Raw genomic sequence first — 24892 nt, forward strand, 5'->3', positions numbered from 1 at the left:
AACATTATGGCCACATGTAAACCAGTGGATGAATTATGTATGTGTGACAAAGCTGATAGAGGGACTCTGGTCATAGCCTGACTTTTCCCTGCCTGCCAAGCACAGCTTGTAATTTAAGTGGTGATGAGGAGAAAAGCCAGTGGGATTACAGAAAATACACACGACCAAGGCATCGTGTGTTTGTCAAAGCACATGGTTTCTGTCCCTGTGCTGGCTGCATTCTTCTGTCACACTTCTACTGTGGCTATGCGTAAATTAGTAAACTGAACAGTGCCAAGACAAAGACAAAGGCTTGGACCATCATGACCTGTTACTGTAGCATGGTTTTGGCCTGGTACAGCTAGCAGTCTCCCCCCCAAAATTCCTGGGCACAGTTTAGGCATTAGCATGGACCGGGACCGGCAGTTTGGATGTTAACTGGCTTGCTTCAGAGATAAGGATGTTTAACAGAAAGGAAGTGACTAAACTGTACAAATTAGCAGCTGGGTCTCTTTCCTGGTTCTTAGGCTGCTTAATTTAATAATGTAACAATAGCGTGCAAGTTCAATTAAGTTTGGAGGCACGTCTCTTTCCTGCCTTTGGAACAGGAAGCTACTGACCCTGTTCAATTAACTTTTCCAAACTCAGTCGTTTATTATGGCAAGAGTGGAAAATACATTTCAAATCACCACACGAATCCTCTTCTAGTTAGTTCCATCTAGGCTCAAGCTTCCTCATCAAGCTTGTTAGGCTGACAAGGGGGAAAGAGATGCTCTCTGTGCCATTCCAAAACCTTGAATTGGCAAAGTCAACTAACAGTCTTTTCTAGTGTCTGTTTTCCAGGATTAAGAAAGAAAACGACGTAATTTACGTAAGTTCCACTTCATAGTTATTATGCAAGCACTTAACTTCCTTCTGAACAACGTATTTTGCTATATAAATAACTATGCAAGGATCATTTAGCACCAAAATGCAGTCTTGCACATTTTACAGGAAAAAAAAATCCCTCAGTAGTTGCCACTCCCTAATCTACATTTAATTACTGTAAGCAATTACCGCCCCCCCCGGTTCAAGCACACTTTCCGCGGCCCGTTCCCGGTTCTAGGCCCCAGCGACGAGCGTCCGCCCCCGCCAGCGCCTCCCAAAGCGCAACGGCGACGCCGGCCGCCCAGCTCAGGGCCGAGCAGGGCCGTGCGACCCTCGGCCCCCAGACCACGCTCGGAGCCGCCACCGGAGCGCCGCCGCCCCCAAGGCAGCGGCCCGCCGCCGCCACACTGCGCACGCTCGCGGCCACCTCCACGCGTGCGCGCCTCGCGCGTGCCCAGCCCGGCCGGGGGTGGGGGGGGGGGGGAGGAGCGCGCCTGCGCAGGACAGCCGGCCGTGGTGGTGGTGGTGCCGCCGCTGCCGCCGCGTCCGCTCCGCCCGGATCCTTCCGCCGCGATGCGCCGGTCCCACCGCCCCGCCCAGCGGCGCGTGTGGAGGGCTGCCGCCGCCGCCGCGGAGGGCCGCGGCCTGTGAGCGGGGCGGCGGGGACTGGTCGGCCGCCTCCGGCGGGGCCGGCCCGGCATGGCCGGGCGGCGGTGCGCGGGCGGCGCGGCCGCCTTGGCGGAGGCGCCGGGCTGCGGCGCGGCGGCGGAGCCGGCTCGGGAGCTCTTCGAGGCCTGCAGGAACGGGGACGTGGAGCGGGTCAAGCGGCTGGTGCGGCCCGAGAACGTGAACAGCCGGGACACGGCGGGCAGGAAGTCCAGCCCGCTGCACTTCGCCGCAGGTACCGGCCTGAGGCCGCCGTTACCGCTTCTGTGGGGACGGCGGAGCGCGGGGGGGGGGGCGGGGGCAGCCCCGCCGGGCGCCAGGCCCGCTGCCGCGCACCTCCGCTTCCCTCCCGGCGCGGGGCCTGGGCAGGGCCGGGCCTGGCCGGGGCGCGGAGGAGCACGGGGTGCCCTGCTTCCCCGCAGGCCCCGCCGCAGGGGTGGGCCTGTGCGCGGCGGGGGGGGGGGGGGGTCGGAGCCCTTCGGCGGCCCCCGTGTGCATCCGGCGCCCGTCCCCTGCCGTGGCCGTCTCTAGGTGCCACGCCGGCTCTCGGGTGGCTGGTGAGGTATCACCACGCGGTGGTGGTGGCTGGGTGGTACAGGTGGCGTCTTGTTTCTGTCTTTTCTTTCTTTTTTCTTTTTTAAAATAAACCTCAGCTGGCGTTGAGGACATCTGGACTGGGGTTTAGACTGTTCGTGTTGTGGCATGTGAGCTCTGACAGGTGACATGTGTCCCAGGTACTGTTTCCATTGATTTCAGCGGCCCTGCTCGTTTTTAGAATTTTGCCCAGGGAGGGTGCTTGTCAGATAACGCTGTTTCTAAGCTTTTTGCATTCTTATCTTCAGCAAGTAGACTTTGTCAGTTCAGGACTTATATACGCAAACAACTGACATCACAGAACAACTGCTTTCTCTGGCAGCGGGCCAGAAGATTCTGTCCCACCTTTTCAGACAAAGACCTGACTGTGACTGTTGTTTTCATGTTGTTTGTTTTGATTTGATTACAGTGTTAGATGTAGGACCCAAGGCTGGCAGGCTGCAGAAGAGACAGCAGCTTCTTTTCAGCTAAACAATATGGATAGTAATAAAGATGTTTGTGTCTTTGCTGAATTGTTTTGGAAGAGGTTTCTACCTAAGGTGTCCTTTCCTCATCTTCCGTACACTTAACAGGTCTAAGTTCTTGAAAGCCTTTTCAGGACAGCTGCATTTCACAGATTTAAGAAACTTGATTGACAAGAGACCCCAGGAGACAACTTAAAATATACTTTTGGGGTAAAACAATTTTGCAGCTATCTTTTCATATGCAGCACTCCTGTCTGTTCACTAATAAACTCTGAACTTCTAAAAAAATTAGTATGTTTTACAGCATTTTTGGAGAAGTGAGGTTTTTTTTCCTTTTTCCCCCTTTTCCTCCTAAGGAGTTCCTCATGCAATATAGTAATCTAGTTTATCTCTCTGGACAGGAGTGATCTGTCTTGACTTTAAAAAAACAGAACTCCTGATCTATAGAAAGCTTTTTCTTAAAAAAAAAAAAAAGGCATAGCAATGAGTTCATATAGTTATTAGACCTCTAATGTTAAACAAGTTGGTGTGTAAATGGGAGAGGCCATTGCCACGCTTATGTCTACTTCAGACTTGTAGAGAGAAATCAATTGCTCCTCTAACAAGACTGTAGGAGATGCCAAAAGTTTCTGGTTAACACGTGGCATAAAATACTTGTGTAACTTCTTAATTTAACACTCTCCTACTGCTTCAGGTAGAACTCTGCTGTTGTCAGCCTATCTCCGGATAGACTCAGTGTGAAAGATGGACATAAGTAACTTCGGGATTTGGGGGTTATTGTTCTTGTTGTGTTTTGCTTTTCCCCTGTTATTCACAGTTGAAGTATTATTAGCTTCTTTTGTCTTCTGTCTCTAAAGGAATTACATTCCAGGAAGTAAAAGCAAAAGTCAGTTGCGTTCTTGCTTTGTTTAGCCTAGGTGTTCTTAGAAAATACATTACAAAACATCTCTGACTAGTTTCATTCAGTTTCAAGACTTGTTTTATGGAAGAGGTGGAGCTGAAATATGAAGATAGGTTTTGTATTGCCCTTTTTTCTTTTTTTAGTGTCATTCTGGGTTCTGAACTTGGTTCCATTTTTAAGATTTTCCCAGATCTTACCTAGCAATTTAAATAAACCAAATTCCTCTTTCTGTGTGTCATTTTGTAAAGGTGGATTTTAAAATATATTAAAATGTATTAAAAAAAAAAAAAGACCACAAGCTCTCCCCGGGCATGTGTCATTATTAGAAATAATACATATTGGGATCTTGGTGAAGACTGTTCTTTGGACTTTGTAGTACACAATTGTGTGTGTGGTAGATAAGTTGTACTGAAACTTAAGTCAAGAGCCCACCACCCTTCACAACATAATAGGCTCAGTCCTCTCTCACCATAAGCTGCATATACTTCCTGAAGTCCGTCCTTTTTATCACAGTGTGTGTCAAAGTTGAAAGTATCACAAGGTTTTAGGGACTTGGCAGGAACCAAAATGCCCTTCCTGCAAACTAAAATTCATTGAAAAAATGAACACCTGGGGCAGGGGAGAAGAATCAGAGCTCAGTTGTTGCTCTTAGCTTTTCATCCTGTCAAATCAGGTGAATATAAAATATGACACAACAGTGACAGTAAATAAATACTTTTTTAAAAAAATTATATACAGTTAAAAGTTTCTGTTGTGATTAATATTCAGGATTTATCAGCTAGAAGTTTGTAACTTTTTGGGGAACAAGTGCAGTGAACTACTCAGCTGTCATAAATGGTAGAAGAGTGTCAGCTGGAGGCCCTGAGTAGCCCTTCTACTTTGCAATAAGAAATAAAGTGTTCATGATGATGACACAGTTATTTTGCATAGTTGCAAGCTGTGATACCATTTAGTTGGTCGTCTGATAGAAGCCCAAGAGACAAAAAAACCACCCCCACTCCTTAAAATGATAATTATTTTTTTTTAAAGTGTTGAAATAGTTTCTGCAGCAGTGGCAAAGAGGAACTGTTACAGTAGGTAGTGGCTCCCTTCCCTGTGTCAGCAAAGGCTGTCCCCTCTTTGCACTCTCAGTGAAAACAAGAGAGAGGAGGGAGAGACCATTGTACAGAGTTTGGCTGCGTCCTCTGTACACGTACATCCTTTAGAAAATAATGAGAAAATACTGCTCTTTCCATATATGGTGCCCTCTTGTACAGAAGCTTCCACAAGGACGTAAGGAATCCCTGCTGTGCACTCAATGCTGAAGAGAAGTTACAGAAATTGGTGTGATGCAAATAAGTCTGTCTCAGCGTTAAAATAACTACAGGTAGTTTGGGGGTGTTGCTATACTTAGGGCATTTTCCGAATGGATGCAGGCTTTGTGGAGAGAGAAGCTATGGGTTGCCCATGATCTGTATCTGATTGAACCTATATGCTAAATAGAGAACATCTGGGTGAATTCTCTACACCTGTAATGAGGTTTACTGGAGGTGATTTTCGGTTCTGGTATTGATTCTTGCTAAGGTTAGCGTTTTACATTCAAAAACATGGCTATACATCAAAGCTTTGAGGGACAGGGGACAGTACAAGAAAGAGTGGTTTAGCACCAGACATGTAACTTCTGGACAGAGAAGTTGATCAGAGGCTTTTCTAACATAACTAAAGCAGTTCTGGAAAACATGTTTTGGTGCAGAAAGAAGATACCAAGCAGTCTGTCATCAAATAACAGCTTTGATGATGTGTTTGCAGGACTGGCACTTGTGAAAAGTCTCATCTGAGTAGATCCTTGAAGACTTTAGTGAATTTTGAGTACGCATTCAAACTAGAAACAGAATTTTTTGAAATTTTGAAGACGTAAGTAAAAATCAGGAGGACACATGTAAGAAAAATAACTATTTGTAGTATCTGGTTACAAAAGCTAAATTTATTTAAGAATGAGAAATATGCTGCATATAATTTATTTACTGTGTAGACAATATGGCTGTATGGGTATACCTTGTATAGGTACTGATTATTTTTTTGGCAGCAGAAATATGCATGTATGTGCAGTGAATGCAGCTTACTGTGCCTGTGCAGATAACTTGTTTTTGCATGGACCATATGTCTGATCCAGATCTCATCTCAAGCGTGCTGCACTCCTGTTCTCTGTTAGGACAGGCAAGGTGCCTTCTGTTAGTTATAAGATGGGTAACTAGAATGTTGAGACTCAAAAATGAATTTGCTGTACAGTGTGTGGTTCTATCAAAATCAAGGTGCTAGCAAGCTAAGATTTGTATAATTAGTAATGTATTTTGAAGAATCGAAGCACATCAGTAGTATAGTCTTGTAACTGTTATTTGAAAATACCTTGGAGATCATTCTGGGATTAAAATGTTTCACATAAAATTATTTTTATAATAGTCAGAAATCTGTGGGGAATGTGGTTCCTTACCAGGCTTTTGAGGGAAGAGGAGAAAAGATAGAATTTAACAAAGGCTTTTCTGAATACCTTTGCTGGCTTCTTTACCATTGGTATAAACAGCTTGTATATGAGAGGTCCTCCCAGCAAGGATGATCCAGAAATTGCCTAATAATGGTAGTGTTTGCTTTTTGAGCTCCGAATAGCAAAGGTGAAGGTGTTTCTTGCTGCAGGGTTTTAGTTGCTGTCAGTCTGGGAGAAGGATTTATGGAATAGTCAGGTTTAGTGAAAAGCATGCTATGAAAAAGTTTAGTTGCAACTAAACTAAAACTAAGGTTTAGTTGTAACTACAATGCTGACACTTCTCATATGCTTCTGTGACTTTGTCACTGAAATGCTGAGTAGTTATCAGGAATAAACATAATTTCTAGGTTATGGTTGCAGTGACTTATACCTACCTACTGACCTGGGGTGGATGATTTGTAACAAGGTTTAAATTTGCTGCTATCTGAGTATCACTGGTGTTGGCAACTGTGTGGTGATTCAGACTGAGGGAAAAGCTCAAGACTTCATCCCCAACCAGTTCTTGATCTCTTCAGGAAAACGGTTTGCAAGTCCTGCAGGCATGGGTTATTTCCCAGAAGGTACTTGACACAAGGCCGATACATACCAAAGTATGGCTTTTACCTGCCCTAATAATCCCCAAGACCCAAAGACACTTTCATGAAACCTTTGGGGGATTTCTGTAGGCAGTGGCCTTTGGAACGTAACCAGATGGGCATAATGGCTACAAGCAGAAGTCCTAAGTCATTCTGGCCTCTTGTGAAGATATTAGAGAAAACATAGATACAGTTTGATGTCCTGGTTTATTTGCTGTTATATAAATGTGCAAAATATAGCTGAAATTAAACAATAGTAGCTATAGAATTGGCTTATGAGAGCAATTACCTTATTTGTGATATGTTTCTAGCCCCAAACGTACAAGTGGGCATATTTTTTTGCTGTCTACTAACTTGAATGACAGGTTTGTAAAAAAATGTAAGAGCATTTTTGTGCTTCAGTCATGATCAAATATTTATAATCATTTTAGGCATCACTGAAAATAGGCATTATGAGTATCTTTAAATTATGGTTGTGCATACTCACATAATAAATTTCTTCAACAGAGAGTGGTCCCAGATAAACTTCTCGTGTCCCTAAGGGTTTTCTTAAGTGATCATTTCAAAGATGGAAACTGTGTGCAGATTATGTTAATTATTCCTTAGAAAGCAAGTAACTATGTTTCTGTTTTAACCTGAAAGCAGTGCTTCTTACCTGCTTTTTTAAAAAAAACAAGCAACATGTTTCTGTAAAATACTTTTCATGTTAGATGAATCTTTTTTTTTAAAAGCTTAGAATATGAATTGTACATGCATTGGCTCGTAGCCAGTCCCATCCTTACTGCTCCCAGGGCTCATCTATTGGTCCATCCACAAACTAGCTGTGGGTTGGCAGAGTATCATACAAAATAGTTTGAGTTGATAGCCATGTAAAATGACTAAAGAAGAGGTTGTGTTGTCAGTATTTTGTTCTTTTTGTTGTTTTCAAGAAGCTGTTGACTCGTGGAAGGCCTATCAAGATATTTATTGTTCCAGTAATCTTGAATATTATTTTTCTACTGATTTTAATCTAATTTTTAGGGCTTTTAAAAATAGCCTTAGAGTGTAAATGCTTCTTTAGTAAAGAATGCCAGTTGTGATTGTTATTCAGAGTGGTTACAGTTATTTAAGTTTGTTGGTTTAATCTGTGTATGTGGGACAGGGAATTTTCTTACCCCACCCTGACACCTATCTTCCCTTTATCTCTTCCAGGTTTTGGTCGGAAGGATGTAGTTGAATATTTACTTCAAAGTGGTGCCAATGTCCATGCACGAGATGATGGAGGCCTTATTCCTCTTCACAATGCTTGCTCTTTTGGTCATGCTGAAGTTGTCAATCTTCTCTTGCGGCACGGTGCAGATCCTAATGCTCGGGATAATTGGAATTACACTCCCCTTCATGAAGCTGCCATTAAGGGCAAGACAGATGTCTGCATTGGTAATTTTCTCCCACTCTTCCTGTGACTGACTCATTTCTTTTCACTGTGAAAAATCAAGAACCTTTTAAAGACCATTTTTACTCCGTGAAGCTGTGGCTAGTATAAGGATTAAAACTAAAGATCTTTCATAAACTTAAATTCATATGCCAGTTTTATAAGAAACAAATATTTAGATCCGTTTTTGGTAATTGCCTAAGTATAAAGGTACACATTGACATAATGGGGAAAGAGCTTTAGAATGATGTGATGGAGCTAGATTCTCTTCTACTTCAGCGTAGACTCTTATGCTGCCTTCTGCTGCTGGTCACAGTGCAGCAGAAAGAAGAAAACTGGTTTTAATAATGGATTCGTTCTGTCTCTATGTGTAGCAGCCATGTTAAATTAGTTAAGGATAGGAGCTAATCTCCAATTATATTGACCACTTGTATTGCCTATACAGTTTTTAAGGGTTAGGAAGAGGTTGAAGGTTAGATATGTGGTCAAGAAACTGATTTTTTTTTTTTATTATTGTGTGATTTGCTGTCATTTACTTTATTGAGAAGCACATCTGGAGAGTTGTATATACAATATTGCCTGTTTGGCCCCAATATGACTGCAAGGTACATGGCCTGCTACTGCTGTGTACAGTTTAGGGCATAGTCATTTGTGGATTTGAGGCAGCATGCTCTGGACCTGATGAGAGGTAGTTATTGTTTTTTCTGGTGTGTCACGACTGCATGTCTTTCAACTGAGACTGCCTCCTACCAGTCTGTGATTATTCCATTTCTGCTCTGCTTTTTTCTCATAAAATGTGTCTAGTCATGTTTCACTAGTTAAACTGTTCACAGATGACATTAAGGAATTCTGTAATTAAAAATTTGAGAGGGAAGTTGGGATCAGTAACTGGATGTTTCTTTTGTTGCTTGCCGCTTGCAGTAATGATGTACCTCATAAGTCCTGTCTTAGAGAATTGTTTTCTCATGGAAAACTTTGGCATTTTGTAGTACTGCTGCAGCATGGTGCTGAACCAACCATCCGGAACACAGATGGAAGAACAGCTTTGGATTTAGCAGACCCATCTGCAAAAGCAGTGCTGACTGGTAAGCAATAATCTTTAGATTACTTTATGACTAATAACAGTCAAATGAATTTCTGATATTACTTTAAATTCTCTGTGTTTTATAATTCTAAATAGAAATTCCCACGTGGCTTTCATCATCTTAGTCATGGGATGTGTTCTGGATAAATAGTTTATTGTGCTAGTTCAGTAATGGACTGACAAATTTTTAGTACTTATGCTCTCCAGAATTTTGGAAGAGGAGGAGAAGTAGTGAACTTCACATATATAGATATTTATTTATCAACTAAAGAAACTGCCTTTTGTCTTCCAGGTGAATACAAGAAAGATGAACTCTTAGAAAGTGCCAGGTATGCATGTTTGGAAGATATCTGGAATTTAGTGATATTTTCAGAATTGTATGTATTGAATATATATATTGGCTTTTGAGCTGGCATTGCATCTAGATGCTAAGCTTTGGCTGTTATCATAGAATCATAGAATTGTTTAGGTTGGAAAAGACCTTCAAGATCATCTAGTCCAACCGTCAAGCATGCCCACTAAACCATGTCCTGAAGTGCCTTGTCTATGCATTTTTTGAGTACCTCCAGGGATCGTGACTCAACCACTTCCCTGGGCAGCCTGTTCCAATGCCTGACAACCCTTTCAGTAAAGAAATTTTTCCTAATATCCAATCTAAACCTCCCCTGCTGCAACTTGAGGCCATTTCCTCTCGTCCTATCTCCAGCCACCTGACAGAAGAGACCAGCACCCACCTCACTACAACCTCCTTTCAGGTAGTTGTACAGAGCAATAAGGTCTCCCCTCAGCCTCCTTTTCTTCAGACTAAACAACTCCAGTTCCCTCAGCTGCTCCTCATAAGACTTGTGCTTCAGGCCGCTCACCAGCTTTGTTGCCCTTCTCTGGACGTGCTCCAGCACCTCAAATGTCTTTCCTGTAGTGAGGGGCCCAAAACTGAACACAGCACTCAAGGTGCAGCCTCACCAGTGCCAAATATAGGGGGACGATCACCTCCCTGCTCCTGCTGGCCACACTATTTCTGATGCAGGCCAGGATGCCGTTGGCCTTCATGGTCACCTGGGCACACTGCCAGCTCATGTTCAGCCGGCTGTCAACCAGCACACCCAGGTCTTTCTCTGCCGGGCAGCTTTCCAGCCACTCTTCCCCAAGCCCGTAGCGCTGCATGGGGTTGTTGTGACCCAAGTGCAGGACCCGGCACTTGGCCTTGTTGAACCTCATACAACTGGCCTCAGCCCATTGATCCAGCCTGTCCAGATCCCTCTGTAGAGCCTTCCTACCCTCGAGCAGATCAACCCTCCCTCCCAACTTGGTGTCATCTGCAAACTTGCTGAGGGTGCACTCGATCCCCTCGTCCAGGTCACTGATAAAGACATTTAACAGAACTGGCCCCAGTACTGAGCCCTGGGGAACACCACTTGTGACCTGCCGCCAACTGGGTTTAACTCCATTCACCACAACCCTCTGGGCTCGTCCATCCAGCCAGTTTTTCACCCAGCGAAGAGTACACTTGTCCAAGCCATGAGCCACCAGCTTCTCAAGGAGTATGCCATGAGAGACAGCGTCAAAGGCCTTGCTGAAGGTAGACAGCACCCACAGCCTTCCCCTCATCCACTAGGTGGGTCACCTGGTCATAGAAGGAGATCAGGTTGGTCAAGCAGGACCTGCCTTTCATGAACCCATGTTGACTGGGCCTGATCCCCTGGTTGTCCTGCACATGCCATTTGAGTGCACTCAAGATAACTGCTCCATAATCTTCCCCAGTACCGAGGTCAGGCTGACAAGCCTGTCGTTCCCCAGATCCTCGCTCTGACCCTTCTTGTAAATGGGCGTCACGTTGGCAAGCCTCCAGTCCTCTGGGACCTCCCCTGTTGACCAGGATTGCTGACAGATGATGGAGGGTGACTTGGCAAGCTCCTCTGCCAGCTCCCTCAGTACTCTTGGATGGATCCCATCTAGTCCCGTATTTTCTGTGAATAAAACTACAAAAATAGTTATATAAGTGTATTTTTGCTTTCACTTTAATGCTGACAATACAGAAGTGAATGTATTACTTCAGAACAGATCTGCTGAACATTATAGCAAGGAAAAAATATAAAAACATAATAAGCTACTAAAAACTGGAATAAAAATATTTCTGCCCATTTCATATCTTGTTTTTCAGGAGTGGAAATGAAGAAAAGATGATGTCTCTTCTTACACCATTAAATGTGAACTGTCATGCAAGTGATGGCAGAAAGGTATTTTTGTTTAAAACCTGATTTAAAATTAGTTCACTCTTACATGTTTCACAGTTATTGTTTGACCAGATTTTAAGAATGTTAAATACAGAATCTATCTATTTTCTTTAATATATGTGAGAAAGGAAGATTGTATCTCTCTAGCAGCTAGTGGATTTTTTTTGTTTGTTTTTTAACCTTAAAAGGACTATGTAGGTATTTCCATCTAGGAGCAATAAACAAACACCTTTTCAATTGGAACTTCTGCTTAACCTTCATATCTGCAGTGATAAAGAAGGAAGGCCTTTTCATAGATTCTTGTCACTATCACAAGTTGATACACACAGGTTCTTTATTTGCCATACACCCTAGGCAAGTTAGCGCTTCTGTTTCAGGAAGAAGCTAGTCATTGCCATAAGTATTGGCAAAGAACTACGTGAAAAATGTTCAAAATCTCCATTCTAAAAAATACTGGTGGTCTCCTGGGTTCAGCCCCTAGCCTACCGAAGGCTCAAGTTATTGAGTATCAATTTCTGGCATCCTCGTTGTTCTCATTAAGTATGTGTAGTCATCCACTTAAGTTTTGTTCAAATGAGTTTCCCTGTTTAAGGCTTTGTGGTAAGTTACTGGGATCTCCAAAACACCTATGCATCTCTATTTTCTCATCTTCTAGTTATGAGACTCATTCTGTAGGAACTGTTCAAAGCCAGTTCAGTTGATGGGTTGGTAAATGAAGAGGATAAGATTTCACTAATTTGTAGCTCTGCCCTTGCTGCTGCTGCTGGGTATGCTTGAGTGGGTTTACTAGAAAAGATCATAGAGCAGTTATCTAACTGCTTTGTGGAGGGTGAGAATTTAAAAGAGAATATTCAAGTTTCCCTCTCACCCAGCTAATTTACTGCATTCACAGATATGGATAACAATCTCTGTTGATAATTTCTAAACTTAAACTATTGATTGGCAGGCAGACCTCTTTATAATTTAGCAGTCACTGTTTCTAATGGCCATCTTATTTCCCCTTTCACAAGGGACATAGTTTGTCCCAGCAAAGTATTTATAGTTATGGTAGGCTAAAAGACAAAAGTGGACCGCAGGACTCAAAAAATCCTTTAAGAGGGCCTTTGTTGCCAGAATGTATTTATTAGTGATGGAGTAAATTCAGGATTTGTATTTGATGCCTGTGAGAGTAGCCAGTAAACAATGAACATAGTTATCAAATGTCTGATCCAAGCACTCTGTTTTTTTTAATGTTGCAAGTGTTTTAAGGACTTCAGTGATTAGTATTGTTAACAAGTTTTGAAAAAAAAAAAAAAATCAACCCTTGATTTTCTGTTACTGATTACTTCTACATTCTGTCATTTCAGTCTACTCCTTTACATTTAGCAGCTGGGTATAACCGTGTAAAAATAGTACAGCTCTTACTGCAGCATGGGGCTGACGTACATGCTAAGGATAAAGGGTAGGTTCATTTTTCATTTGTTCAGAATAAACAGAATTTGTTAAAAATTGAGATGAAGTAAAGAATAGTAATACTGTTTTAACCATGGAGAATTTCTAACTTGAGACCATTAAGCCATCTTTAACCTTTCTGTTATGACAAAAATGCAAAGTGTACAGGCTTAAGACTTGTGAATCAGTAGAATCCAAATTGAGCTGACCATAGAACATGTTGCTTTTAGGTATCACTAACCAAGTTATTATCTCATTTAATAAAATACATTTATACACCACTGTGAAGTCAGCAAATATTTTGATGATTGAATCAATCTTAATTTTCTTTCTACTTTGAATTTTCTGCACTTCTTTTTGCAAAGAATGTGATAAAAATTGAAGATCTGTTTCTCAGAGGTTTTATTTGAACTATATTTTCAAGCATTTGGTTGTTAATGTCAGGAAATGTAATGAAATATAGATATGCTAAGTTTATTCATTTACATAAAATGTAATGAAAAAACTTTTTAAAATAAGTGTTTATGTACGTTAAAGATTATGGAAAGCAAACTCTTATTCCTCCTTTTCTTAGGATCACTTCACAGCTACATAAATAACTGCCTGATCAGACAGCTTTAATTGTCCCCTTGGGGTTGGAATTTATGTTTGTCATTTCTCCCTTACTAGCCCAAAATGAAAGAATTCATTTGGGGCAATTTCTCACTCGCGTCTAAGACCACTGGGTTTGAGAGAGTATGAAGCTGGCTTTAAAACCTCTGTAGTTCTGCTGTTACTGTAGAATATTGTACAGTTACTTAAACATTAGACAGTAAGACTTCTTTAGTTACCAGGGGAGAAGATAATCTTACAGCAATGTTCTTGTGAAAAAGGAAATAATTGTTGTCACTCCTGAAAATCCCCTGCAGAGAATTCTTCCTGCTTAGGGTTCCGAATCTGAGCGGAACTATTTCATTTGCAGTAAAAACGGTGCAATTAATTCCTCATCTTCTGTTATTTTCAATGTTTATTTTTCTGAAAAATGCTGAGGGGATTTTCTGGGTGGTTCTCCAGCTTATTTCCCCTCAACTTCATTTGAACATCTCTGATATTATTTTTGTAACATGTTCAAGGTGCAACATAGTACCATTTGCAATGTTATAGATGCGTTTGGAATTGAAATATGTGTACTAAGATAATCATCCTCCCCCGTTCTCTCCTATATAGAGATTTGGTGCCACTTCACAATGCCTGTTCCTATGGCCATTATGAAGTAACAGAGCTTCTAGTAAAGGTTGGTCTTTGAAGAGATGAAATTGCATATTGTTAAATAAAAACTGTTTATGATAGACTAATGCAAGTTGCGGTTTTTTTGTTCTTTTGTACTTAGATTTACAAAACTTAAAGAATGATAGATTGCTTTTGCTCTACATGTTAGTGATTATTAAACTGGAGCTACAGAATCTTCTGCTTGCAAGGAAGCTTTTTCCTTATAAATGTGCTTTCTGTTTTTAACTCTGTCTGCTCCAACATTGAATGGTTTTGTACCATCACATAAGTACTACTTACCTCAACCTTCCCACCCTCACCCAAAAAAACACCACAAAAAAAAAACCCAAAACTGAGCAATATTGTGAGTTTGACAATAGAAAAATATTTCAGAAGACAGAGTATTAAGAGGCTTTTGAAAAGAATACTGGTAAAGATCATCAGTGTTTTAAAATTAAAGAGTAATCACTGTCTTGAGGGAATGACCTTTACAACATCAATTCTGGCCCTGAATTGTAGTTTTTACCCCAAAGAAAGAAAAATGTGTCAGTTTTCCTAACGTAAGTGAACTCTCAGAACTGAAGTGGCTTATCTGGATTATGTTAATCTTGAAGATAAAATATGATGTGCATTAAACTTCTGGCTCAAAGGTATCGCCTGCAAAAATCTGAGAATGTTGTACACCAAGGGACTTTCTCAGCTGCTACAGCAAGTCATGATCATTATAACAGCTGGAGGTGTTCTGTTAGATAACTCTAGATGTTTGGATGCTCAGGGAATAGCTGCTGTTGTGCTGTCCTGTATGTCTCAGTCCCCATTAATTCCATGTGTCTATTTGTTTAGCAAAAATTAAGAAAAAATAATTGAAATAAGCATATATTGTAAGTATAAATAGTCGAGGGCTTTTTTTACTTCAGAGGCCAATTGTAAAGTGAATCTTTACAGTTGTAGTACTAGACAAAAAAAAAACCCTCTTGCCTAGACACTACTGTGTGTCTTAACTGTTAAGCTAGACTTGTATTCCCTGTTGGATTTCTGCTCCAGTGAATCTTGAATTATTTTTTGCAAAGCACTACAGCTTTAACAGGAGCAATGAGAAAGAGCATGTCCTATCAAGACTTGCTTACAGACAGAACTCAAGGTGCATACAGAATGTTACTGGAGAAGAATTACACAGATATTAATAATCCAGGAGTATTACTTGCAGAACCTTGTACTTAAATGTTTTGGATTGAATTCAACTTTGAGTGCCTATATCCTTCTAGATATCTTGGCATTCATATCTGGGGGGATATTCTATTCACAGAACATGTATTTATCTTAGTGCAACTGTTCACTCTAGACTTCTTCTAGAGCAACAAGAAACAGGAGCTTGTTCAAAGGTGATTTAGAGTGTATTAATTAGGCTCTTTCTCTGATTTGACATGTAGCAGAGCTACTCTCCTTTTAGAGATGCTGGAGAAGGCCTGAAGAGCCTGCCTATGGCTGTTTTGAATGTACCTGTGAGACACTAGAGGATTAAAAACTGCAATGTGCTGAAATGTTGTGTTATATTGAAAATGAATGTCTGGAGAATGTCTTGGATACAGTTTGCATACAAGCACTGATTTTTATTTTAACAGTCTACTGCATTGAAACTAATGACAGAAGTCTTTTTCTAATGATCTAGTTTTGATATTGCATCTTTTTTACCCCTTTCCCTTTCAAGCATGGAGCATGTGTGAATGCAATGGATCTGTGGCAATTCACCCCTCTGCATGAAGCAGCTTCTAAGAACAGGGTGGAAGTATGTTCTCTTTTGTTAAGTTATGGTGCTGACCCAACACTGTTGAACTGTCACAACAAAAGCACCATTGATTTGGCTCCAACACCCCAATTAAAAGAACGATTAGCATGTGAGTATAAAGTGAGATCAGTTCTACAGTTATAGATTGTACTGTGTACTTAAGTTCCCTAGTCAGTGGCCTGCCAGAAATCAGTTTGGAAAATGCTTACACTTTTCAGCAATTAATTGTGCAATGTTGGACAGTACATTTCACTGTTTATAATTTGAGATTGCTAGATTATCTGAATGTAGGCATTTAAAATAATTTTATTGTCAGTTTTGTAGTCGTGTGGTTGTGATGGGTTTTGTAGCTTTTCTTCCCTGAATACACGCTTTCCCTCACAACCTTGCCAGTACACTTTCTTTTTCCATACTTGCTCCTGTCATGGCATCAAGACTGTTGAAATACTCATTTTTATTCCACTGTATTTTGTTTGAAGAAAAGAAAAGAAAAAACATAACTGTTTAGAATGCTGAATATGTTTGAGTATGCCACAGTCGCTGAAAGTTCAAAGAAATTGATGAAAGGCATTGATTTTTGTCCAGCAAACTTAAGGAGTTGAAGAGAATGCCCTCAAATTCTGTCCTTGAGTGGTCAAACAATAACTTCCTGGCATATGTGCAAAAATTATCAGTAAATACTACATTAGACTTCATGTTAGCATCTATAAATGGTTTTCCAAAGACAGGTCAGAAATAGAGATTTATGTATGCTGGAATTGGTACATATGCAAAGAGTAGAACCTAGAACGCTGGTGAGTGAAATATATCTTGTTCAGCCAGTTTGGATATCTCTGGCTTTGAATTAGAAACAAAGCACATTCCTGCAGTGTTTTCACTTAACTAACAAGTTCTGTCAAGTGATGTAAAAGCTTAAGTCTGAGTTGGAAATGTCTGCTGAATAAAATGAGTATTTTTATCTAACTGAAAGAAACAATCCTCTTGATCCTTCTTGAGTTAAGGAGTGTAACCTTCTGGTATGTATTTATTTCTTTTTAAAGATGAATTCAAAGGTCACTCACTGCTACAAGCTGCAAGAGAATCAGATGTAGCTCGTATAAAGAAACATCTTTCTTTGGAGACAGTAAACTTCAAGCATCCTCAAACACATGAGACAGCATTGGTAATATCTCAGGATTTATTAATTATTTTGCATATATTGTGGCTGATGTAAACATGCTAGGTAATAGTTTAGAACTAAAAATTTCAGTGTCAAACAATGAATTCAGACCAATCTGGAATATCCAGTGTCTAGTTTAAACAAATAACATTGATTAATATTTCATTCTTAAGGTTAATGTTAAGACTAATCTAAATTGCCTGTTTAATTTAGGTTGTCTAAATGACTTTTTCTGTAGAATAGCCTAGTTTTAAGCAACAGCAAGCTTTGTTTGTAAAGTGTGAAGATTTCCAGCAATTACCAGAGACGGAGCTCTGGAAAATACCAGAGTAAATCCAAAGGCCCATGTGGAATCTCCCAAATTAGTAAACTTCTATGTGTTTGGGGTTTTTTTTCTGTTGACTTTGCACACAATCAGCTCTTTAACTGCCAGCTGATCAGCAAGCAGTAAAACCTGTATATTGCTAGCTAGTTGTTAATGCTACAATTTTTAATGTTCTCAGCACTGTGCTGCTGCGTCTCCATATCCTAAGAGAAAACAAGTATGTGAATTGCTGCTAAGGAAGGGAGCCAACATCAATGAAAAAACAAAAGAGTGAGTGGTTACAAATGAATACTCCTAAGTGTTTGTTTAGAAGATTTTGAAAAATATATTTTTAATTCTCCTTTTTTTTTTTTTTAAAGCTTCTTGACTCCTCTGCATGTGGCATCAGAAAAGGCTCATAATGATGTTGTTGAAGTAGTTGTGAAACATGAAGCTAAGGTATGAGTTACTATTCATATTTCTTTTTGTTAAGTTTTGCCTGCTGTATAGGTTTTCATACCATGAGAATGGACAGCTGAGTAGACAGACTTTTCTAAAAGAATTCATTTTGGAAGGTTCTATATTTATGGACTTAAGACATAGGCCGTCAATCCATCAGTACAGTCCTATACATTGAGGCATCATCATTGTCTTGGTCCTGTTTTATAAGAAGTGCGGATGCAGTTCTCACTGTTAACTGAAAGCTTGTAGAGTGTCTTGTTCAGTGCTTCGTTGTCCAGCAGTAGTAATGAAATGCTTAAGGAAAAAAAAAGTAGGGGATATATATGAATGACAAGCTAGACTGGTATAACAGGTAGACTTTATGTGATGTTGTATGCAGTGAAAATTACAGTGAAGGCAAAATGTTAAATCATTACACAGTGTTTAGTTCAAATTTCCACAAAAAGAAAAAGTGGAAAGGAGATACTCTCTGTAATGCTTGAATCCTCCAAAATTAGGAGCTGAATCTCTCTCTCATGGAAATTTGATTATGGCCTGACTGCTGTGAAGTTTCTAAAGCAATGATCAAAACCAGAGGAACAGTAAGGAATACAAGTAACCTTTGGGTGCAGAGTTTTAAATTGTTAAATACACCTTGACTGAAACATGTAGAAAGTCCTCAGTCTGAAAAACCACAATAAGCCAATGCAGGTAGAAGCTGTTCTACATGTTGGCACTGAGGACTTGTGCTGCCATGAGCAAAATAATGCCTACTTATTTATGTGGTAAAATAGCTGTAACTTTATTTACACTGGCTTATTCACATGCCTCTAAAAGGGGACTGTTTTTCCTCAGTAAATGTAATTATAACTTCATGAACTGCTTTTCTTTTTAATTTTATCTTTTGAAATGTCATGATCTTTGGAAATACGCTGAATATATTCCTTTAATTAAAGTAAAAAGAATACTTGTGAAACTCTCCCAGTCAGCAATGAAAACAGCTTTAATATTAAGTCTTGGTGGTGGTATTTCTTGTCTGTGTTATTTTTAGGTTAATGCGTTAGATAATCTCGGCCAGACCTCTCTTCATAGAGCAGCACATTGTGGTCATCTTCAGACGTGCAGGTTGCTGTTGAGTTCTGGATGTGATCCTTCCATTGTGTCTCTGCAGGGCTTTACAGCCTTACAAATGGGGACTGAAAGTGTGCAACAGCTACTACAAGGTACAACTGATGTATTCACAATCCATTTCTGAACTAATGTCATGCTTCATTCTACTTGCCGTTTCAAGTGCTGTCAAGAAATAACAGTGAACACAAGTACAAAAAAAAAAAAGGTACTTTCTACAAAAGGCAGTACTGGGTTGTGCAGTTCTTATTCCATAACCACATGCACAGGGAGAGTGCCAGCTCTAGGTGTAATTAACAATATCATTTACTCTCTAGTATTCAGCTACACAGATTGTGAGAGATGCTCAGAATGTTTCATGGTGTAGCCACCTGGAATAATTTTGGAAAAATCCTGATGTAGGGAGGGGGAAGTCTTGCAAGTAGAAAATTAGTTTCAAAAGCAAAAAATGGCTGCTCTGCATTTGTGAGCAGAGGCAACAGGGTACATGGATTATAAAGAGTAAGGTTTGGGCATTATACATATAGGTAAGCTTCTTGATATAGTCCAATTCTGAAACTGAAATAAGAATGTTTAGTTGGTTCCACAGTACTTCAGAATGGATAGGAAGCATGTTGCTAAAGGCAACTTTGCTAACACTGTTAGAACTAATAGCTACGGTTGCAGATAGTAAGAAAAGACAAAACTTGTGTTTAATTGGTTAACTTTTTTTAAGGGAAATCCTTGAAATACTCAAATGATTTTCTGTCTTAACAAATTCCTTCAACTACATATACTTTATTTTGCAGAAGGTATCCCATTAGGTAATTCTGATGCAGATCGACAGTTGCTGGAGGCTGCAAAGGCTGGAGATGTGGATACTGTAAAAGTAAGCTTAAACCTGTCCTAAAAATAAGAGGGAGTTATATCCCAAACTGTAATTTCTCAAAACAAGCAAACAGCCCTTCACTGACTGCTTTAGAGTTGTGATCCTTGTCCTAAAACCTTTGTGTTGCACAAATATCACAAATGACAAAAATGTAATATTCACCACCTCCAGAAGCTTGTCTTGTATAAAAAGCATAAGTAAGAATTCACAGGTGTGGATTTGGGAGGAGGGAGTATTTCAATTTTTTTTTCTTGGGACACAATCTTTGAAAAGTAAAGGGTTTATGTAAAAATAAATGAAGAAATAAAGTTTTTAATGAAAAAAATTTTTCAAAGTTAGATGTGTATAACAAACTTTTATGACTAAATTAAAAGTGTGCCAACACTATATGTAGTGATGTATGTTTTGTTTTGGGGATTTCACAGAAACTATGTACAGTTCAAAGCGTGAACTGCAGAGATATTGAAGGACGTCAGTCTACACCACTTCATTTTGCAGCTGGATATAATAGGGTATCCGTTGTTGAATATCTTCTTCAGCATGGAGCTGATGTGCATGCAAAAGATAAGGGGTAAATACTCAAGTATATATTTTCTTGGCAATTGTAATTGCTGATACCTGTCAGCTCTTGAATGTTGCTAGCTGATAAGCATCCTATCTTTCTTCAGACATTGAATTTTTTTTATTTTCATGGAAAATTCTGTTAGAATGAAAATGTTCAGAATATCCACAAAAGCGTTTTGCAGTACTTGAGACTAGAGTGTGAAGAATTTATCTGGCCCTGTGTTTTTACTTCTCTTAAGTGCCACTGCTGATTGCATTTTTACTACTTCGGCGGTAGATAATCCTACTGTATTAGACTGTTGTGGAAAATTAAAAAAAAACATAGTTTGATTGTTTAAGGTGCATTATGTTTTAAGTTTATATCACTTTGTGAAAAGAGACCCAATTTTTTAAGACGATTTTTCTCTTTTTTAATTGTTTCCAGAGGACTTGTCCCTTTACATAATGCTTGCTCATATGGTCACTATGAAGTTGCAGAACTGCTGGTTAAACATGGTGCAGTTGTCAATGTAGCTGACTTGTGGAAATTCACTCCCTTGCATGAAGCTGCAGCAAAAGGAAAATATGAGATTTGCAAACTCCTGTTACAGGTAGTACATATGCTGGATAGAGGTTACTTTCTTTTCTCTCTTGTTCAGTCTGAAATGTGATTGGACTTCTTTGAGAAATTGATTTGTGTTTTGTGGTTTCTAAATGATTGCAGTTAAATGTATATTTTCAGTAGAAGGGATACTATTAGCAACTACATTGTCCTTTCTCACACAGTAAATGGAAATCTCTCTGAAGGATTCGAGTGCGTGTCAGAATATTTGCTCAATGAGGTGCAAGATGCCTAAGATGCAACGTGTTTATTCTGTTTACCTACTTACCATCTGTTTTTGTGCACAGCATGGAGCTGACCCTACAAAGAAAAACAGAGATGGAAATACTCCTCTAGACCTCGTTAAAGATGGTGATACTGATATTCAAGACCTACTTAGAGGAGATGCAGCTCTACTAGATGCTGCAAAGAAGGGTTGTTTGGCCCGAGTAAAAAAGCTGTGTTCACCTGACAATGTCAACTGTCGGGACACGCAAGGACGGCATTCAACACCACTACATTTAGCAGGTCAGTGTTTTAATTAACTGGTTTGATCAGAGTTACTAGTTACCGTGGCTGAACTTTCTATGTCTAAGCAACTTTAAAGTGTAGCCTCAAGCTACAGGATTCCATGTTTTCTCTTAAAAAAGAAAAAAAAAAGTATTTTATGCGTATTAATCTTATGTTCCTCTTCTAAACTGTTTAACTCTAGTGAATTTAATTTCCTATTCTCTGTAGCCAAGAGGATCTTTTATTGTTTATTGACAGAGGGTTTAAAACCAAATACTCTTAAATAGGGTGAAGCTGTCCTCACTAATAGGTCATATGCTGTCTTCACTGGGATTGACATCCTAACTTTCAAGTAATTTAAGTGAATTACTACTTCTCTACAGCCTGTTGAGGATGGGGGTTTTTTAATATGTTCTATTTATTCTGTCCCTTTTGCAACCTCCAGCTGGTTACAACAATTTGGAGGTTGCAGAGTACCTGTTACAGCACGGAGCAGATGTGAATGCACAGGATAAAGGAGGTTTGATTCCTCTGCATAATGCAGCATCTTATGGGGTAAATATCTTAAACTTTTTGAGGCTTTATTTATTTTTTTAAAAGTAAATAAAAGTGATACATTTCATTGACAGCATTGTGAACCCATAGTCCTAGAAAGCTTTTGCCGTTGAGTTGTACTTGTAAAAGACAAAAGAATAATTTGGTTATAGTCAGCTCATTGTATAGGTGAAGACTCTTTTGAATTTGTAAAATCATGGTTGGAGTTCTGAACATGAATGCTTAGAAAGCCAGCAGCCTGAAAGGTGTTCCATAAAATGCATTTCCTTACCTGTGCCAGTCAAACTTTATCAGCAAGATCTCATTTTCTTTTATTTGGCTGGTGTTGAGACACTAATTGTTTTTGTGGACTTCCTGGATCAGGTCTTTAATCAAATCAGTTGGAGTACTTTCCAAACTGGAAGTTCAAATTTGGGCTTTTTTCCTTCAGATTCCCCTGGATTTGGGATTCTGTTGTAGTCTGTCCTTTTTTCACAAGAGAAGAAATCTTAACTTTTTACTGATATGTTATAGGTGAGGAAGAAAACACCTTGTTTTAATACTTTTTTTAACCATAATTAAAAAGTAAATGTATTCTAAGAAAATTCATAATGAGGATTACAGAGAAATATCAGTAATAGTTCTGAGTTAGTTTAATACACTGTGGTACCTTGGAATTTAACAGATGTTTTATTTTCCAGCATGTTGATGTAGCAGCTTTACTTATAAAGTATAATGCATGTGTGAATGCTACGGATAAATGGGCTTTCACACCTCTGCATGAAGCAGCCCAGAAAGGAAGGACACAGCTTTGTGCCTTGTTACTGGCACATGGAGCTGATCCTACTCTGAAAAATCAAGAAGGACAAACTCCATTGGACCTGGTCACTGTAAGTGATGGGGCTCTTCTTGGGAAATCTGTGCCATTTGTGGCAGCTCATCTAAAAACTATACTTAAAAAAAGAAATAGTAATATGGCAACTTCTGCAAAATTTAAGGTACTGTGGTTTCTCTGGTGTTTATACATGCCTGGTAAGGAAAGTCAGTAGAGCCTTTATAAACATTTAAATATTTTCTTCATCAAGACTTCTTATTTCAAGAAGGGGAGGGGGGGGAACAAAAGGAATTCATTTTAATTAGGTACCTATAGCTTGACTAATACAAAAATTGTGGCAATAAAATGTAAGCAAACTTTGTAGCAACATAAATTTAGGAAACTACCTGGTTGTTAAGTTTTTGGGTGTTTCTTTGCTAAGTTTTATAATACAATTCAAAGTTACACTCAGAGTAACTGTTTTGTTGCATAAATTCCGGTTGTCAGTAGAAGCTTTTGTTCATTTTTCCTAGAAAATGAATTCTGTTTAATTGTCCCTAAAGTTTTTTAGAAATATTGAAGTCTACTTTTTATCTTAGTACAGTTGTTATTTATAAACATTTTTCAGTTTCATGTATGCTGTTGGCACAAAAGGCCATTTGTAAACTGCATTGTAAAATGCATATTTTTCCAATATGCATTTATTTGTTTTGCAGTATACTTTAGGGGTCTCAAATAATGATAATGCGTTCTAGGAAAAGTAAAAGTGTTCTGCTGTTTTAATAAGTTGTTTTCTGCTTTTAGGCAGATGATGTCAGTGCATTATTGACAGCAGCAATGCCTCCTTCTGCCTTACCGACTTGCTACAAACCTCAGGTTATAAGTGTGTCTCAGACTACAGGTTCTACAGCTGATTCCCTGTCTTCTGTTCCATCCAGTCCATCCAGTCTGTCTGCTGCAAGTAGTCTTGACAATTTGTCTGGTAGTTTTTCTGAACTTCCTTCTGTTGTTGGTACAAACACTGCAGAGGGAACTACTGTTCTGGAGAAAAAAGAAGGTGAGGCTTTCTCAGTTAGGAATGAATAACATTTTCTACCATATGGTAAAAAGAATACCCAAGTGTGAAGTTTCCCACACATGCACAGTTACTATGACATATGCAGTATCCCTATTCATTATGATGTTGTTAATGAGGAACAAAAGTCTAAAAGTCTCGTTGTACGAGATTTTAGTACTTTCCCCGTACAGAATCTTTAAAATGTTGTACATTTTTGTTGTACAGAACCAAAATGGTGAATTGTGTTTTAAAAGAGAAGTTGAATGAAATTTGACTACATACCAAGCAGTATTTTACTACAAACTTTATCTAGTTTATAAGAGGCTATTCTTAGATCAGATATCTGGAAAAGGTTACTTCTATAACGTTTGAGTTCTCAAAATATTTTCTGTTTGAACATGCATTTCTGGTAGCTAGTTAGTTGCTTATCTCGTGGAAGCACAAAGACTGCTCTTGGGAGGGGTAGAAATCTTAGAGTACTAGTATAGATTAAGTAATAGTTACTACTGGTTAGTGATACAGATATTTATTCCCCATCTTCAGAAGACCAGGAATTTCTGTCTCTCTCGTTATTGCCACAGACAGTGTAAGATGTGTATACTTTATTTTACAATACGTGTACAAATGTTCATTGTGAGTTTTTCTTTTTACCCAGTTTCAGGTGTAGATTTTAGCATAAATCAGTTTGTGCGGAACCTTGGCCTTGAACATCTAATTGACATATTTGAGAGAGAACAGGTAAGTAGCTATATTTATTTCCAGATACTCAGCTAGAAAGCAAGGGAATAAATACTGACTGTTTAGAATAATGTAATGAGACAGATGTGAATGTTAAAAGGAGTGGAATAAAGGAAAGGATTTTTTTTAATTGATACATGATATATATTAAAATATGTTTGTGTATATAAAAAAGGGGGGGCAATAATGTCTATATCAGTTTGAGAATGTAGGCAAGTTTCCTTTCAGTGGTGTAAATAATTAGTGTTGATGAGTAATTTCTGGTTTTGTATCTGTTGGCTTGAATACATCTAGAAAATTGTATTTCTCAATCAGAAACATGATCCTTGCAAGCAATATGAGTTACATAATTGTATTTTGTAGCATATTTATTTAAAGACAAAAGTTTGGAGAAAACAGTTGAGTAAAAGTAAAGTACGAGAATAGTACACTAA

At 39.3% G+C, this 24892-nt stretch overlaps 1 protein-coding gene across 3 annotated transcripts in view; it reads left to right on the forward strand.

Annotated features, from left to right (window-relative positions):
* The first annotated feature begins 1360 nt into the window (after nucleotides 1-1360).
* The window catches only part of TNKS2 (tankyrase 2), a 34134-nt gene continuing 10602 nt past the window's right edge, over nucleotides 1361-24892 (forward strand). For 2 of the 3 annotated variants that reach the window (XM_075026055.1, XM_075026057.1), the window contains exons 1-20: nucleotides 1361-1747; nucleotides 7759-7983; nucleotides 8968-9063; nucleotides 9355-9391; nucleotides 11224-11299; nucleotides 12643-12737; nucleotides 13934-14000; nucleotides 15684-15870; nucleotides 16802-16923; nucleotides 17424-17515; nucleotides 17605-17683; nucleotides 18717-18888; nucleotides 19582-19661; nucleotides 20087-20232; nucleotides 20650-20815; nucleotides 21114-21333; nucleotides 21761-21870; nucleotides 22551-22739; nucleotides 23468-23720; nucleotides 24376-24458. In XM_075026055.1, the coding sequence (XP_074882156.1) occupies nucleotides 1546-1747; nucleotides 7759-7983; nucleotides 8968-9063; nucleotides 9355-9391; nucleotides 11224-11299; nucleotides 12643-12737; nucleotides 13934-14000; nucleotides 15684-15870; nucleotides 16802-16923; nucleotides 17424-17515; nucleotides 17605-17683; nucleotides 18717-18888; nucleotides 19582-19661; nucleotides 20087-20232; nucleotides 20650-20815; nucleotides 21114-21333; nucleotides 21761-21870; nucleotides 22551-22739; nucleotides 23468-23720; nucleotides 24376-24458 (2697 nt within the window). In that variant the 5' untranslated portion in view covers nucleotides 1361-1545. The remainder of the gene's footprint in view (nucleotides 1748-7758; nucleotides 7984-8967; nucleotides 9064-9354; nucleotides 9392-11223; nucleotides 11300-12642; nucleotides 12738-13933; nucleotides 14001-15683; nucleotides 15871-16801; nucleotides 16924-17423; nucleotides 17516-17604; nucleotides 17684-18716; nucleotides 18889-19581; nucleotides 19662-20086; nucleotides 20233-20649; nucleotides 20816-21113; nucleotides 21334-21760; nucleotides 21871-22550; nucleotides 22740-23467; nucleotides 23721-24375; nucleotides 24459-24892) is intronic. The other variant, XM_075026056.1, reaches the window with a different exon arrangement.

This window comes from Buteo buteo, chromosome 4 (genome assembly GCF_964188355.1).
Source record: "Buteo buteo chromosome 4, bButBut1.hap1.1, whole genome shotgun sequence".
In the NCBI taxonomy this organism is placed as follows: Eukaryota; Metazoa; Chordata; class Aves; order Accipitriformes; family Accipitridae; genus Buteo; species Buteo buteo.